General features: G+C 41.9%; 1 protein-coding gene across 1 annotated transcript; it reads left to right on the top strand.

Annotated features, from left to right (window-relative positions):
* The first annotated feature begins 13526 nt into the window (after positions 1-13526).
* Positions 13527-17531, top strand: LOC147445934 (uncharacterized). Its single transcript, XM_086525255.1, has 3 exons — positions 13527-16196; positions 16322-16475; positions 16736-17531. The coding sequence occupies exons 1-3, from the start codon at positions 13834-13836 to the stop codon at positions 17057-17059; spliced, it is 2841 nt and encodes a 946-aa protein (XP_086381381.1). The 5' UTR covers positions 13527-13833; the 3' UTR covers positions 17060-17531.
* The last annotated feature ends 764 nt before the right edge of the window (positions 17532-18295 follow it).

The following is an 18295-nucleotide window of genomic DNA, read 5'->3' as shown; positions in this document are numbered from 1 at the left end:
TCTTTCTTCTGTTGGTATTTCTAATTCTGGGCATCTTGCAATGTGTTGCTTCATCCTAGTTGCACAATCCCTAACAGACTATCCTTGTTTCTGTTTAAAGCTATAGATTTGAGCTACTGTGTTATGTTTGATCCCAATTGTGGAACATGCAGCTACAAATCCCTGAGCTAATGTATTTAAATCCATGATTGCCCTTGGTGGAATGTTTTGAAACCATGTCAAATATTTTTCTTTTAAAGTCCTTCCAAATCCCTCAAATTGAGTGTGGAAATCAGATATGCATTTTGCTCTTAGCACTTGGTTGAGGCTAGCTAAGTGGTCATATGGATCCCCAAATCCACTGTATTTTGTGACCCATTTTTGAAAATCAACTAGCCTGACACGTCTATTCGGCTCAGCTCCAACTCTTCTAGCAGTTGGTCCTGTCTCGAGTCCTTCAAACCAATCTGTTGGAAATAGTGACTCGTGTAGCCCTGCACTTGCTCTAATGTCACTCGGTATTCTCCATGATGAGGTAGGTTCGGGTTTTTTAACATTGCTTTCAAAAGATTTCTCGCGGAGTTCCTCTCTTGGAATAGGATCAGCTCCTTGCCCCAATATGCAATCTCTTATAGAGTACCCTTCATAAAATATAATATCTAACCAACCCAAATGATTTTCTCATATTAAACTGATTACTTAATGTGGGAGAAAAACGGGAACAAAGGGTTAAGATACAGAAATGTGCTTATGGATATATCTCAACACGGGGCCAATACTAAAAGGGGCCCAAAGGAGAGATGGTCTATCAAAGAGCAAGGCTACCAATGGAGCTTAGAAGACCTTACTGTTAGCTTCATTGAAGACCTCCAATAGTTAGTGTAAAAGTCCTTTGACCTTAGGTAAGATAGGGTTGAGCTTGAGGTGGGAACCCGACCCAAGCTTGAGGTGCTTGAGGTGGGAACCCAGCCTAAGCTTAAGGTGCTTGAGGTGCCTGATGATTGAGATGCTTGATATGCTTGAGGTGCTTGATGATTGAGATGCTTGAGATGCTTGTCCTGCTGGATGACTAAGGTGCTTGAGGTACTTTGTTGTGCTTGCTTGAGATGCTTGTGGGAACACCCCCAAGCTAGAAGTGCTTTGTCATGCTTGATGAGTAAGGTGCTTGAGCACCAAAAGTCAAAGTGATCCCTACATAAGAGGGGGCGAGCCCATATTGTAGGGGCTAGTGAGAGAACACACACACACACTCAAGGTAACTCCAAGCCTTAAGAGGCAGCAAGGACACATGTCAAGCTCCTACCCATGCTACCTTCATGAGGTGCTTAAATCCTATTGGCCAACCTTAAAAGGGGTCCAATGATAAATTACTTGAATTAACTAATTGTTTTGGCATTTATCAAGTCCTCTCTCTCAAAGAAGAAAGGGGGACACTTGTCGCAAGACTACCCCTATTGCTAGAAATGGCCCAAGCTTGTGATTGGCTAGGCTTGGCATGAGCCAATGAGCTTCAAGCATGATCTAGAAGAGGGGGTGGACCAAAGCAAGAAGGGGCCTTGCTTGCAAGGAATACTCTCCCACACACACTCACTCACACTCTCATTGTGTGCTATGCAAAGTGCTAGAGCTCCATCTCCTTCTCCAGGCTTGAGCTAGAAGAGGGGGTCGACCAAAGCAAGAAGGGGCCTCGCTTGCAGGGTATACTCACCCACACACATTCTCATTGTGTGCTATGCAAAGTGCAAGAGCTCCATCTCCTTCTCCAAGCTCCTTGAGAAGTTGAGAGCCTACACCAACACTCTTGGCTATGGAGTGCAAATCCAACCAAGAGCCATGCTTCAATGCTTAAGCTTGTCATCTTCTCCATCTTCATTACTATGCTATTATGTATGCTAGCAAGAAGATGTTATGATAAGTGAGGAACTAATTCTTTCTCCTATGAAATGTTTCTTCTTCCTCTTCCCTACCCTCATTCCCTGCTAGCTCTCTCCACCTTCATGCTGTTTGAGGTCTTGGGACTGAGGCTTGGGATAGTTAAAGCTTTCTTCAAAGTTTATGTTATGCTTGTGATGCATGAAGTTTTCTATCTTCATTGCATCACCTAGGTCACAAGGAACACAAAAAATTGTATTGTAACAAGTCTCTCTTAATGTGAGAAATCATAATACAAATGCCTATTGGAGGGGGGACCGGCTCCACATAAATCCGGTCCTCAACTGTTGTCATGTTCTCTAAATTCTCTCTCTTGCAAAAGTATTGTCCATGCCAAGTTAGTTAATTGCTATGTTTATGTTGTTATCTTCAACTATGTTCTCCTACTATGCTCACAATGTAATTTCTTAAAAGTATTTCTCATTAATTTCTGCTACTCTCAAGTTAATAGGCCAATTCCATTACATTGGTATCACAGCATTTGGTTTCTCTTTTCTTGCAAAGAAGAGAGGTCCTTAAGTAGCCTATAAATGGTTGATGTTGTTAATTATATTAGGGTAAGTGGAACTGGGATCTATTATTGGATTTGTTGAGCCCACTATGTGGGATATGGTGCACACCTCGAGAGCTTTGGACTTAATAATGGAGTCTTTTTAGACTTGCCTACAACTTTACCATTATTGATCCATAAGAAGTCCGAAAGGAGCTAGCCCTCGGCAACTCTGCTATGTTAGACCTACTCCACTACTCTCTAAAATTAACCACTTTGAGCCGTGGGTGTAGATACTTAAGAGCCAATTTTCAAAGGCTAAGAGGAGTGGAAACTAAGGCTTTGAATTGCCAAAGCATACACTAAGTACATACATAAATTTTGTTAACATGGCTGACAATAATCAAGAGAGTAGAATGAACATTGATAGCTTTGATTTTGCACATGAAGGTGCTAATGATGATGCCCCCATGTTTGTGAATTATCTCGTCACTAGGTTGCAGCAAGCTATGGGCAACCCTGCTTTGCAAGCCGAGATTACTCAACAACTTCGTGCTTATAGGATTTCTCTTCCTCTCCAAAAGGAGAGAGAGCTCAGGAGGCCTGTTGAATAGACCCCCAGAAGAAGAATCTCTCCCATTCGAGAGGAGGGATCCAAAGAGCAAGAAAGCAATGAAACATTAAGTTCCTTTGAAGATGTGGCTCCACGAAGAGGACGGTCTAGACGATCGCCCACTCCTCCCAAGAGGAAAAGATCAACACACAGTCCTTCTCCTCATCATTCTAAAAGGGAAGAGAGGAAACAAAGGAAGAAAAGGGCTAGAAAGAGGTCACCCTCTTCTCCTTCTTCTTCACCTTCCTCCTCTTCCGATGAAAGCTATGGCTATTCTCCTAGAGAATACAAGAGGGGAGGACATCACAATCATTCCTTGCATGGCAAAGGTCACAAAAGCTAAAGAAGTTCAAGGAGGGAGGAAAGAGTATCTTTTCTCACCTATGATGGCACCTTTGGTGCTACCGACAAAGTGTTGGCCTTCATCCAACAATTTGATGCGGCCTTTGGAGACGAGTGCTTTACGGAGTCCTCTAAGCTACACCATGTAGCTATGCACTTTAAAAAATCAGCTCGTCAATGGTGGGCTAGCCTTTGTGGCAACGGTGAGGCGCCAAAGACATGGAAAACTCTACGAGTTTCCATCATGAAGCAATTCCTTGCAAGTGATGCAAAGGACAAAGTGCTTACAAAATGGCGCAGCTTGAAGCTTCTCTCTCATGAGTCTATCCACAAGTATGTAGACAAGTTTTGAGATTTACATCTCAAGGCTACTTTCTTTCAAAAGATAGACCTTGCCGAGCAAAGGCAACAATTTTGTGCGGGATTACCTAAAGAGATGACCAAATACATCAACTCTCAATGGCCTGGTACTATTAGCAAAGTAATCCATCACACCATGGTTGCTTCACGCATCAATTTCCATCAAGGGGCTAGATGGAATGCCAAGCCCATGGAAAACAAAGACAAACATGATGCAAAGGGGAAAACTAATGTTCAAAATTCTTCCCAAGGCAATTCCAACAACAACAACAACAACAATCGGTCCAAGGAGAAGGGAGTTTACAAAGGCAAAAACAAACTCTCTCCTGAAGAGCTTGAAGCTTTTTACAAGGACCATAAGAGTTTCAAGTGTGGGGAGCAAGGACATGGCTATCATTCTTTCCCCAAGAAGAATTCTTGCATTGAGACTCCTAGGGCTTTCACCATCGAAGATCCAAAAGAGGATGTTCATTGCAAAGGATCATCACTTTCCTATGCTTGGGGAAAGGTAACAAAGCATGATGCCTTCATCTTGTTTGACCTTGGCTCTACTCACAACTTCATATCAACGGAATTGTCCACCAAGCTGGGCATTCAAGCTTTCGAGATGGGAGATATGGTAAGGGCTGACACAGCTTTCAAGGGACAACAAGCCTCCGTTACTCCCTTGATTGGGAAGTTGAGGCTTCATGTCCAAAGTTATGTCAACAAAGAAGACTTTTTCATCTCTCCTCTCCAACATGAGGATGCTATCCTAGGGGCGCCATGGTTCGATCTCATGGCTACCAATATGAAGTTCCATGAAAGGAGAATCTACTTCATCTATAGGAGAAAGAACATGTATATAGATGCTAGTGAGCGTGGTCTCACTATTACACTTGTAAATCCTCCTGCTTTTGATAAGTCAATGAAGAGCTCAGTTTCTGCATACATGATTTTTGTCAAAGAGTCTCTAAAAGATCCTAATGTTTCTTTAAATGTAAATGGTAGGAATCAAGAAGAGTTAGACTTGTCTAATTTTCTAAAAGGATTCCAAGATGTGTTCATCGATGATATCCCTATGGACTTACCTCCAAAACGAGGGGATGATGACCATCGTATTGAGCTCCTTCCAAGAAGCTCACTGCCTAACAAGCCTCCTTATTGAGTCTATCAAGCTCAACAAGAGGAGATCATGAGGCAAGTGTAGGAATTGTTAGACAAAGGGATGGTGAGGCCTAGCTCCTCTCCCTTTTGTTCTCCAGTCCTTTTAGTGCAAAATAAAGATGGTACATACCGTATGTGTGTGGACTATCGAGCACTAAACCATATCACTATCAAAAACAGATTTCTCGTGCCTTGGGTAGAAGATCTGTTTGATAAGCTACAAGGCTCTACCTACTTCAGTAGGATTGACCTTAAAAGTGGCTATCATCAAATAAGGATATTGGATGAAGATATCGAACCGGCCACCAAAGTCTCAAGTATTTCATGATGCAAACCAAGCTTTCCGACAAACAAATGAGGTAGGAAAATTTTCTTTTGCAATTTAATTTCCATGTTGCTCACATTGTTGGTAAGCACAATCAAGTGGCCGATGCACTTTCACGATGACCAAAAGTTCATGCGGTGTCTATAGCTACTCACAATGATCTATCCTCTATGATAGATGAGTATGCTACTGACCTTGACTTTAGAGACATAATGTCAGCCCTTGATTTGGGAAAGAAAGAGGAACCATTCACCTTGCAATATGGTTATCTTATCCACAGCAATAGGCTATGTGTTACCCATTACCTTCGTGAGAAAGTTATGTATGAATCCCATGCTCCTCCCTATGCGGGGCAGAGAGGTATTCAACCTACTCTTCAAGGAGTAGAGACGTATTTCTATTGGCCTACCATGAAAGTGGACATACAAGAGTATGTTTCAAAATGCGTAGTATGCCAAACGACCAAATATGATAGAGGGAAGCAACCTAGATTACTCCAGCCATTGCCTATCCCAAATTCACCATGGGAGAGTATATCCATGTATTTCATCTTTGGATTGACCAAGTCTATCCCTGGGAGTAAGAGAATATGGACAATAATCGACAGGTTTAGCAAGCAAGCACACTTTATTCCTATCAAAAAGACTATTAAGACACACCAAATGGCAACTCTCTGCATATCTCATATTTTCAAACACCATGGATTACCCACATCCATTGTGTCAGATAGAGATCCTAGAATGACCAGTAATTTCTGGAAAGGTCTCTTTGAAAATCTAGGAACAAGATTGAATTTTTTTTGTCCTATCACCCACAAACAGATGGCCAAAGTGAGATAGCCAATCTTACAATACTTGATCTACTAAAGACTTATGTTACAGAAGTAGATCAACGCTCACAATGTACTTACCACTTGTGGAGTATTCCTACAATAATACTGTACATACTTCTACGGGAAAATCACCTTTTGAGATCATTAAGGGAAGACCTAAAAGTCCTTTACTACTCAAAGTACATGGGAAGATCTTCGTCGTCAATGAGTATAGCCATGACCTACAAGAATCTTTTCAAAAGATTAAGGATTCTATATCCATCTCTCAACAAAGGCAAAACGCTGTTGCTGACAAGCACAGAAGGGCCTTAACATTCAAAGAAAATGATTAGGTCTTACTTAAGTTTCCTAAGGCTCAATTAAGGCAAATGACGGGCAAAAATTCTACAGGCCATCAAAAGTATTATGCTAAACTAACAAAAAGATACTATGATCCTTTCCAAAGTTTGAAGCCTATCAATGAGACGGCCTACCAACCCAAGTTGCCCAACCATTGGCTCATACACAATACCTTTTATGTGGATCTACTTAAGCCCTACAAAGGGGAGCCACCAAGTGAACCAATTATGGAAGACCCTCCCGAAGTTGAAGACCAAGAAGAGGTACTACAACCCGAAGCTATCCTTTGGTATGAAGACAAGGTACTACGACATGGTAAGATTATCCGACGGTATCTTATTAAGTTCAAAAATTATCCTTTTGAAGATACTAGATGGATGCAAGGAATGCATCTTAAGGATAGTATGAACCTTGTCAATGCTTACAATGCTACATTAGAGTAAGAAAATGTACAAGTTCTTTTAAATGACCCATGTTTCTGTCTTCTAAGACTAGTTCTCTTTTTAATTGTGCACAAATTTAAATAGTATGCATGCTTAGAATCATGTTCCACGTCTCTCAAACACCAAGTAGGATTTGTCACTCTACTTTGGCAGAATGAAATGGACTAAAGACCAAACATGCTTGCGGTAGCTATGTCTTCCAAGCACCAAATGGATTAGTCATCCAGCTTGGAAAGGTGTCGTAGGATAAAGAGGGATCCTCTACCCGCTAAGTAAGATTGAATAATGACTAAGGCTTTATCTCTTCTACCTCATAGTCGAGGACGACTATGATTTCAAGAGAGAGATAATGTCATAAAATCTAATATCTAACCAACCAAATGATTTTCTCATATTAAACTGATTACTTAATGTGGGAGAAAAACGGGAACAAAGGGTTAAGATAGAGACATGTGCTTATGGATATATCTCAACACGGGGCCAATAGTAAAAGGGGCCCAAAGGAGAGATGGTCTATCAAAGAGCAAGGCTACCAATGGAGCTTAGAAGACCTTAGGGTTAGCTTCATTGAAGACCTCCAATAGTTAGTGTAAAAGTACTTTGACCTTAGGTAAGCTAGGGCTGAGCTTGAGGTGGAAAGCCGGCCCAAGCTTGAGGTGCTTGAGGTGGGAACCCGGCCTAAGCTTAAGGGGCTTGAGGTGCCTGATGACTGAGATGCTTGAGGTGCTTGTTCTGCTGGATGACTAAGGTGCTTGAGGTACTTTGTTGTGCTTTCTTGAGATGCTTGTGGGAACACCCCCAAGCTAGAAGTGCTTTGTCATGCTTGATGAGTAAGGTGCTTGAGCACCAAAAGTCAAAGTGATCCCTACATAAGAGGGGGCGAGCCCATATTGTAGGGACTAGTGAGAGAACACACACACACACACACACACACACACACACACACACACACACACACACACACACACAAGGTAACCCCAAGCCTTAAGAGGCAGCAAGGAAATATGTCAAGCTCCTACCCATGCTACCTTCATGAGGTGCTTGAATCCTATCGGCCAGGCTTAAAAGGGGTCAATGATAAATTACTTGAATTAACTAATTGTTTTGGCATTTATCAAGTCCTCTCTCTCAAAGGGGAAAGGCCGACACTTACCCCAAGATTACCCTTATTGCTAGAAATGGCCCAAGCTTGTAATTGGCTAGGCTTGGCATGAGCCAATCAGCTTCAAGCATGAGCTAGAAGAGGGGTCGATCAAAGCAAGAAGGGGCCTTGCTTGCAAGGTATACTCACCCACACACACTCACACACACTCTCATTGTGTGCTATGCGAAGTGTCCATCTCCTTCTCCAAGCTCCTTGAGAAGTTGAGAACCTACCCCAACACTCTTGGCTATGGAGTGCAAATCCAACCAAGAGCCATGCTTCAATGCTTAAGCTTGCCATCTTCTCCATCTTCATTACTATCTATTATGTATGCTAGCAAGAAGAGTTATGATAAGTGAGGAACTAATTCTTTCTCCTATGAAATGTTTCTTCTTCCTCTTCCCTACCCTCATTCCCTACTAGCTCTCTCCACCTTCGAAGGTGTTTGAGGTCTTGGGACTCGGGCTTGGGATAGTTAAAGCTTTCTTCAAAGTTTATGTTATGCTTGTGATGCATGAAGCTTTCCATCTTCATTGCATCACCTAGGTCACAAGGAACACAAAGATTGTATTGTAACAAGTCTCTCTTAATGTGAGAAATCATAATACAAATACCTGTTGGAGGGGGGACTGCTCCACATAAATCTAGTCATCGACTGTTGTCATGTTCTCTAAATTCTCTCTCTTGCAAAAGTATTGTCCATGCCAAGTTAGCTAATTGCTATGTTTATGTTGTTATCTTCAGCTATGTTCACCCGCTATGCTCACAAAGTAATTTATTAACAGTATTTCTCATTAATTTCCGCTACTGTCAAGTTAATAGGGCAATTCCATTACATATACACTTCATTAGGATCCAGGTAAACCTGAGCTCCATGGACATTAGTTTGATAAAAGGTGAGTATGTGCTTATACTGCACTGTTGTTCCGGTTCCTGACGGAGTAGAATAGGAAGACATTTCAGATGTTGAGTCGGAATAAGTGTCTAGGACTTCTTCAAAGATAGTGCCCAATTGATCTCCTTGATTCACGCTCTCTTTCGTGGATACCCTACTAGCGGTCTCTCCAAGTATGCCCTGATTTGCTAGTGAACAACCAGATCTAAGGTTCATATAGACTTGGACCTGGATAGAGTACTTACATGCAGATTCAATTGTTATCCATTTTTCCCACTTGACTTGAACTCAACTCCTGTCAAGATCCCAATTCTTTGCCTGCAACCTGGTTCCTATGTCAGTTTTAACCAAGTTAGCTATTAAAGACTGTACAATTTTTGCTAACTATTGTGATTGATCTATGTATATCACTTCAATTTGAGCTAAGTGAGTCAGCAATTGAGACTTCCAAATTCTATCCTTGCAAAGAGCTAAAGGACTAATCTGCAACCTGGACATTAAGTAATCATATACTAATTTGGATCCGATGGAACCCAAACTTGACCAATGACCTTGTACTATGTTGCTCTAACATTGTACAAGCTCAAAAGTCCAAAATCTTGTCTCTGACGCTCAAAAGTAAATAATCAGATTCTTAGTTTTCTCACTTTTTAGACTTGTTTTGCCATATAGACACCTTGTTGTAGTCTCTGGACAAGTTTCACTAAGTTTGAACAAGATTTGTCCAAGTTATCAATTGTTTAGTATTTGTAGACTCAGTTTTCAAGAATCTGGCTTACGTCTCACTTTTGTGATCCAAATTCTACCAAACTTTATATGAGTAGTCTACTTGATATGCTTGAGCCTGTGGTATACTCAATTGTGCAAAAACTCTCAAATCTGGGCCAGATCTAAATAATCGCAATTATTTACTTTTGGGACTTTTTAGCATTTTTCTGCCAAGTTGATGATACAAACAGGTAAAGCAACTCAGCTTAAGCTCATTAGCAAAGTTTAATAAAGTTTGGATAAACCCCGCTCAATTTGTCAACAGTTTAGTGTTCGCAGACTGTTTTTACAAAATTGGTCACTATTCTCTCTTTAAAGATCCAAATTTTACCAAATTTGATATGAGTGTTCAATACAACATGATAGAACCTGTGCTATGCTTGGTTGGCAAAAAATACTTGAAAATTAGACAAAAGTAAATAATTGCACTTATGTACAATTGTCAAATTTTAGCATATTTTTTATCATCTGAGTATACACACATGTTAAACTCTTTAAACTAAGTCTCTGAGTCAAGTTTCACACAAAATGAAGCAAATTATCCAAGTCAGATACAATTTCTCAACAAACAATACAAACTTTAGCTTTTTCCAAGTTTTTGGTCTGTTTTGTGATCCAAACTCTATGAGCCTTCACACAAGATGTTTGTAATCATGCATAGAGTCTCTGGTATCAACATTGATCAATTTGAGCCAAATGTAAATAATCACGATTATTTACTTTTGGCCTAAAATGAACAATTTTTGCAATTGTTTTAATAGTTAGTCTTTTTGTGACATATTTTAAGCCTCTGAGTCAAGTCAAAACTTAATTTGGCATAATTCTCAAGAAAATATAAATAATATGAGTTTTTGCCAACTTTTGAAAATTTACCTCAAATGCATCCTTGTGCTTACCCACTGGTTCATACAACTTTTATGAGCATAATCTCCAACCGGTTTCAGTGGTTGACAGTCTTTTGATGTTGTTTCAAGCCGTAGACATGAAATTCTACAACTTCACATAAACAACTCACAAATGATTCTTTCGGAGTGAGTAATGATTTGAGATCCCACCTTGGATTCCACTTACCCTACTCCTAGGTCCTACTGCAATTGAGTTGTGGAAGGTGTCTACAAACACTTGTTTTCTTGTTTTTTATGGTTTCCTGAGCATTAATCTTAAGACTTGTCTTGTCCATCAATCAAGGAACCGCCGCGTGTTTCAGGGCTGTGGCAAGCTTTTGTGAAATCATACAAGAGAGCAGAGTGACGATCTACATGATCGGAGGCAAACAAGCCTCAGAGGACTGGTCTAGAACAATACATGTCATGATGACATCTTGTAATAAGTAAAGCCTAGGAGTAGTTGTGGTTTCTCTGTCAAGCAGAAAACTTGTAATAATTTGACCCTCAAGGCTCGGTCTGAGCTCGAGGTTGGTGTATATTTCTGATGTTCTTAATACTATCCACTCACAATTGTGAGTTTTGAAAAAAAAAAAAGACTTGTCTTGTCCATCAATCATTCTCAAAATCCCAACCTAATTCTACAATCCTACAAGGTACTTAGCAAGTACAATCTACTTCCAATCTACCTCTACACAACAAAAGACGACTCTTAAGCTATGCGGTTTTAAAGAGAAAGTTTAACTCTATGTGATTCTAGAGGAAGTTAAAGGACAACTACACTAGACGCTCTTGTTTTCCCTAGTTTAGGTCTACTCGTCCCGGAAGCGGTGCCAAATTTGGATGGGTTTCCTAACCTCACTTTTATCTTACTGCAGACATAGTGAGAACCACAAACATAATTGTCAATCCATGGGACGAAGCTGACTCGACTAGTGCATGGAGGCTGCAAAAGGGTGTCAATCTCTTGGAAAACAACAGACAACTAGCATCTAACTCAAGCTACACTCAAATGACCTAAGTCATCAAAAGCTAGTTGCTAATCGGCAAGCAAACCATGATCGTTACAACATCAAACGACATCCAAATGCTATGAAACTTCTAGGACAAGTATATAAGACCTAAGCACACATGCTTATGGTCTTAAATATCACTTTCAATGAGTGGCAAAAAATACGATTATTAACAGTAGTGAGATTTTGACCTAGTCATTTCTGACCCCGAATGCATCTAAATGCTTAGCAATGATGCCCCAATACCTGCCTATACTTACTTTGTGATTTCCTAGCTTAAATTACTACTTATGATGAAATTAGGCCATGGGTCGGGGATGTCAAATGCTACGATTTATCATGATATGTTTACGTCAATGCGTAGAGCTCTTACCTGTGGTTGCAACGCAACAGAGACGGCACTGCAATGTGACAACCGACAAAGGAGATAGAAGTAGGAGAAGAAGAGAAAAGAGCGTCGTAAGCTCACGCTATGTATTTCTTATCCAAAAACTTAATAATAACTTTACAAAATTGACTTTTATACCTTAGCCAAGGTTTCTTAGGTAAAAAACTAATCATATGGGAGCTCTAACCAAGGATCAATTGATACAATCTAGAAGCTTATAGCTCCGGGTCATAGATTACAATATCCACTCGTTTAGTAGGAGTTACAATATTCCTGATTTATCAAAAGAATAAGTGTTTTAGAATGAAGCTCTTGAAAAAAGTTACATGAGTTAACTTGTTGCTAACATCGACCTTGACACTATGCTTCCCCATGTGGAGTACCAAAGGTTCGAGTGCACTGGCCATTGTTTCATCCTCTCCCGCGATGGCCTGTGTGCTTTGCTTTTCCTCGCCATTCGTTGTCTCTTGCTTTTCCATCATCAACCTCTGCAAGCATTGCTCTCGCTGCGACTAAAAACATACGCACCTCACGTAATTAGGATCATAAGCATCAAAACATGATTCCTGTCACCATTCAACCTCAGCGGCACTCCCGTTCTCAGTCTAGGACCTACAGTAGTGAGAGCCTCTCATGTTCCTGTGGAGCTCTAGCCCAACCCCCCACTCCCCTATCTCCGCATTGTCCTGTCCCGCATCGCCTTGTCCACGAAGACTGGGAAATCTCTCTCTCTCTCTCTCTCTCTCTCTCTCTCTCTCTCTCTCTCCGCGTGTCGTTGGTCCCTTTTTTACTTCACAAACAAACTAAGCCTCTCTGTAGATTCTGGTTGAATAGACCAGCTTGCAAAATTTGAGAGACCTACTCATTTGAGAACTCTGTGTAAGCAATGTCTATAAATTCAATGAATATCTCACTTTCTACTGTTTTCTTTCACATATCATCCTCTCTCTCTCTCTCTCTCTCTCTCACACACACACACACACACACACACACACACACCATCCTCTCTCTCTCTCTCTCTCTCTCTCTCTCTCTCTCTCACACACACACACACACACACACACACACACACACACACACACACACACACACACACACACACACACATTCTCATTTCCCCCTCCTTCTTGCTCGTGAGCTCCTCCGCGCAACAACATGTGCCTCTTACCTATTGGTTCATGTATTTCCATATTCAAACACACATATGTGCTAGAGTAGTTTCGACACCAAGGTAGCGGGGGGAAATTTTACATAAGCAAGGAGCGAAGTGTTTTACGAAAGCCAAAAGCTTGACAAGTTGTTTGTCTTATGCGTTGGGCAAAAGCAACAACTCCGCCAAAATTTGCATAGTTGAGGGCGGGAAGCTTCATTGTTTTCGACAAGGGTAGCACCCCGACATGCGCATGTGCAAGTTGTGTATCCAAGCTTTCCATGGGATGGGGCTTTAGAAGTCACTTTAGGATGATTATGATTACAATTATAAAGTTACTAAAAGGAACCTTCCATTTCAACGAGAACCTTCCAAATTAAACCCTTTTTAACTTCCAAGGTCGGAGGTAGCGGACAAAGTTGGAATCCTTTGAAAGTTGATTTAACATATGGACAAAATGGTACCCCCCAGCATCCCAGGGGGAGGGAGGAGCACCACCACCACACTCCCAGTGGTCAATATCCCCTCTCCTGGTGTGAGCAGCTGTACACCCACACGAGAAGGGCCGGCGCCCTCTCTCTTCTCTCTCTCTCTCTCTCTCTCAGACATCCAGTTTTGCATGCACACTTCTCGGCAGGTTCCTGCCTTCTTCATCATCTAATTCCCCACACCCACGTGCGCTCCGCAGCCCCCCTCTCGCTCTCTCTCTCTGTCTCTCCTCCTCCTCCTCAAATATACGAGCAAGCAACGCTACTCAAGGTGGGCAGGATTGCATAAACCCGCAGCTTTCATGGCGCCTCCCATAAACAGGCGCTCAAAGCAAAGTTCCTCGCCTTCTCCGTCTCCAAATCCACTTCCTGGCATAGCAATTGGGATTTTTGCAGCTGTAGCTGCCAGCTTCGCAGCCAGGCGTGCTCTCCGCTGGAAGAGGTCTCTTCAAAGCAAGAATGATCGGGAGCATGCAGGTAATTCTCCTCTTCTGCATGAGGTAAATGATGAAAATGACCCCCACTGCACTGCTGGTGGCTCCATAGAGGGAGCATGTAAATATGCAAAGCTTGTCACAGACCTGGAATTTCTGGTCAATGCGAAGAAAGATGGCTTATTATCACAGAAGGGCAGTGGAGACGAAGATGAGGGTCAGAAGGAAGAAGCAGAGGCTCTTGATGGAAAAAAAATTGCAAATGCCGAGGGAGGCGTGAGGAAAGTGAAAACTGTAGAAGAAGGAGAAAGTATTGACGAGGATGGAGAGATTTCTGAAATAACTGTCAAGGTGAAAGCTACCCTTACCCTTGATGGCCCTTCCTTGAAAGCTTTGCAGAGTGTTGTGGTAACGACATCAGAAGAAAGAGAAGAAGAAGAGGAACAAGAAGCAGAAGAAGCAAACTATATTGGCACTGTGGAGGACGAAGATACCGGGGAAGATGGGGATGATGATAGAAGCTCTGCAGGTCAGCTGCCATCTCCTGTACTCATAAATGGGAGGCTTCTCGAGTTTTTTGTTGACGAAATGTCTGATTTGAAAGATGAACAAGATCATTCAACAAGCGGATGTAACTCTCTTTCTGATTCCATGTCTGAAAGCTCCTTGCAAGAGGTGAGCAGTGCACCGGTGAAGCCCTTGGTACTTGCAGATGAGGCTATGGAAACCTCGTTGGTGGCAACAACGCCTAGTTTTGTTGGTGCATCAGAGCAGGTTGGCCAAGAAGACATTCATGTAGTTGAGGACAAAAGTTGTTCTGAGGTTGAGGCTAAAAAGGGCGGGGAATTGCCTGCAATGGAGGAAATAATTTCCCCTCCGGCAGACGAGGGCTTTGATTCAAATGAGGGTTTTACTGACTCGAGTGATGAGCTTGATGTTGATGGAAAGCCTCTTCCAACGAGGAATAGCTGCAACAATGTCTCTAATAGTGAGATCAATGAGGTCAATGTTGAGATACTGTCAGATAATTGCGTAGCTCTTGAAGGCGAATTTTTGATGAAATTGAAGGGAGAGGGAACAGAATCTGCAAGAGTCAACGGCAAGTTACTTTCTGATGCTAGATCATTGGGTGAGTTTAACAATCTTGATTCCACATCCTCCGAAACAACTGTACAAGCAGAGACTGAAAGTCCAAATGAGGATTTCAACGTAACCTTACGAAAGGAAGCACTTCCTGAGCCAGCATGCATTAATGGCAAAGTTTTATTTGATAAAGCAAGCAATTATCCTTGCCAGCTTGTAGGCTTTACTCCGGATGATGGGTCTAGTTTGCAATCAGCACAGGAAGTAGCATACCGTGGTTTTTTTGAGACCGCCTTCGAAAGGAATTTGCAAGCTACGATGGGAGTATCAGAGGACATTCCACACGCAACAGGTAAGGTTGAGCATTTAGGTCCTTCAGTAGAAGACATGCCTGGCATAGGGAATAATGATGAGATTAATCCACAAGTTAGTAAGGGAGATGATGTTCATGTGGGCAACCTAGATTTGCCAGACATGCCGAAGTTGGAGATCGAAGGGCTGATAGATTCACAGGAAACAATGGGAGTTTCCACCAATAACCAGGTTGTAGATGTGCATGTTCAGCCCGCCACCCAGGAATGGACAAAGAAAGTGACTGGTTTGGTGAGTATAGAGGAAGCTCCAATGCAATCTACTGAACATGATGTTCACATGGTGGATAGTAGAAATAATGATATCCCATTTGCAACACATGACATGGAAAGTTTGAAAGAAGATCCAGAAGTTTCTATCAACAACCTGGTGGTCGATAATGTGGAACCAATACAAAAGATGAATGGTTTGGAGCTTGGCTCCTTGGAAGAGAGTCTTGTTGCAGAGGAACCTGCAATGCAAGCGAGTGGGGATGATGATACCATCTCTGAGATTATTAAAGACGACATCCAGAATTCAAGGCATGACAGAGCTGGCTTGGGAGGTGCTGAGGAAACAAATTTGGAAGGAATGGAGGGACTTTCTACTGACAACTCTCAAGTTCTGCCTAGGGGAGAACCGACACAGAAATTGCCTAGTATGAAGGGTGGCCCCTTGGAAGAATTCGAAGGCAAGGAACCTGTTCTGCATTCTAGTGAGAATGAGATAGCTATTTCTGCTGGTGTTGCCAATGACAATGCTGAGAACGATGTGGGAATTGAAACAGAGCAACCAGGGTAAGGGAATGCGATCCAACTGTGGCATATGATTGTATGAGTATCCTTGGTATTGTTTTCGGGGCCTCATTTTTTTGACTCTTGGTATCAAGTGTGCTCATTAGAAACATTGTTTCCATTTACAGCTCCCTTCCTGCACCATTGGAAGATAGCAGAGAAGAAGATGATGAGCTTAGCCCTGTTCTTGCACTATTGGAAGATAGCAGAGATGAAGACGATGAGCTCCCCAGAGCAAGTGCAGAAGAGGTTGAGAACAGCTCCACCACACTTGGGTCAAAGGTATTTTTCCCCTGTTTCTATGTTGTTGTTGGCATAGGAAAACTCTTATAAACCATGCGTTAAGTAGTTACTCTTTACCGGAAGTGAAACGTACTGCATACATTCTTTTGTGCCTTTGTTGAGGTAGTGAACGGGTCCCTTCATCAAAGGATCACATTAACTTTACATTTTGTTTTAAAATGCCTATGTGAGGATTCACCTTTTGTCTTATGCTTGTGAAATATGTTATTGATTCTGTTACGCTTTTGCCAATGATGCAGGAAGACAAGCGACCGGAGGTTGGTATAGCCCATAGTAGAATTGACACCAAGCAGCAAGAGATTGAAGAACTAATGAGCAACGATGATTCAACGGATAATCTCCAAGAGATTGCACGATGGCCATGTTCTCAACATGCATCTGATAGCAATAAAAGGGAAAATGATGAGGTGTTTACAGGAGCTGTTGGCTTGCAGTCAAGGAGCACTTTTTCCAGCAAAGTGCTGAGATATCTGCCAGTAGAAGTTGCTCTCATATGCTTGTTGATTGCGTTAGTAAGCTTTCTTCTGCAGTACTTGGAGGGCTCATTATCAATTCAACAATGAGCATGTTCTCGTGAATGAGAGCTCTTGATGCCCACTGCAGAAGGTTCGCGATGAACATTTGCAACGCTTCAGCAGCAGTTCTGTGCATTCAAAGAGTGGTTCCTCCTCAGCAGCTCAAGTTTTGACCTTATTTGGGCATATATCTACATGGTGTATGCATATGACATCATAGATAGTCTATATGCATATATGTACATGGGCACAGCCAAAAGGCTAAGTTTTTTTTTGTGTTAAGAGTCTCTGCGAATGAGAAGCTACACTGGCAGCAAACCAACTGGTGGGTTCTTTAGTTGATTTCGCTTCCATTGTGAGTCTCTGCGAATGAGAAGCTACACTGGCAGCAAACCAACTGATGGGTTCTTTAGTTGATTCGTTTCCATTGTGAGTGTCCTTTGCGACCTCCACAGCTAAAGCTTGGATGGGATAATTGTAACATTAAATAAAATGAAAGCCTTAACTAGTGGGCCAAGAATCTAACGGAGCATTGGGTTGATTGCAAGCATCTGTTAAACTACTCATGGCACCCATTCTGAGGAAGGCAGACTTGGGTCATCTGTGTTTACCGATCAAATGTGTTTGAAGATTTCCTTCCAAAAGAAGAGTAAGCAGGCAACGAGCAAGAAAAGGAAGGATGTTTGGTATGTTATGCATAAAAATCTGCAATGGTTGAGTGTGTATTTTGGGAAACGTGCATGCTGGGGGATGGATATTTGAAAGGGGAGTGTGTCTTCTTTCAAGCAATGGTCCTCTTTTGCACACAAGCATGATTGCTATGACCTCTTTACATATTCCAGGCGATCGTAAGTGGTCTCATATGTGATTCTATTCAGAGGCTTAAGGAAGAGCTGCAACATTAAATCTTTACAAGGGCATTTTTGGAGGTGACATACAGTAGTTGGCGGTGCAACACAGATGGTATTGAGAAAGAACGTTTGCTATGAGTGGTAGGCATGCCTTTTTGCAAGTTGGTCTTTCTAGAAATTTAGTTTTTGCCTACACAAGGGGAGTAAAGCATGGAACTCTTGTAGCAATCGTGGATTGTGGTTGATTAGAGCCAGAGGGCAAGTTAATGATAACCCTTTTTCATAAACCATTCGCGCAGGGGAAGGTAGTAGGGAGAACTTTATACATATCCAACTGGACGTGCTACACACCATGCCCACAAGGGGTCATATTGTGGGAATGACTTCCCCATTGGAGCAATTGGTAATACCCATCGAGTTCAGCATGTGAGCC

This window comes from Adiantum capillus-veneris, chromosome 12 (assembly GCF_014529385.1).
Source record: "Adiantum capillus-veneris isolate H3 chromosome 12, ASM1452938v2, whole genome shotgun sequence".
Taxonomy (NCBI): domain Eukaryota; kingdom Viridiplantae; phylum Streptophyta; class Polypodiopsida; order Polypodiales; family Pteridaceae; genus Adiantum; species Adiantum capillus-veneris.
This window is presented reverse-complemented; position numbering and strand designations above follow the sequence as displayed.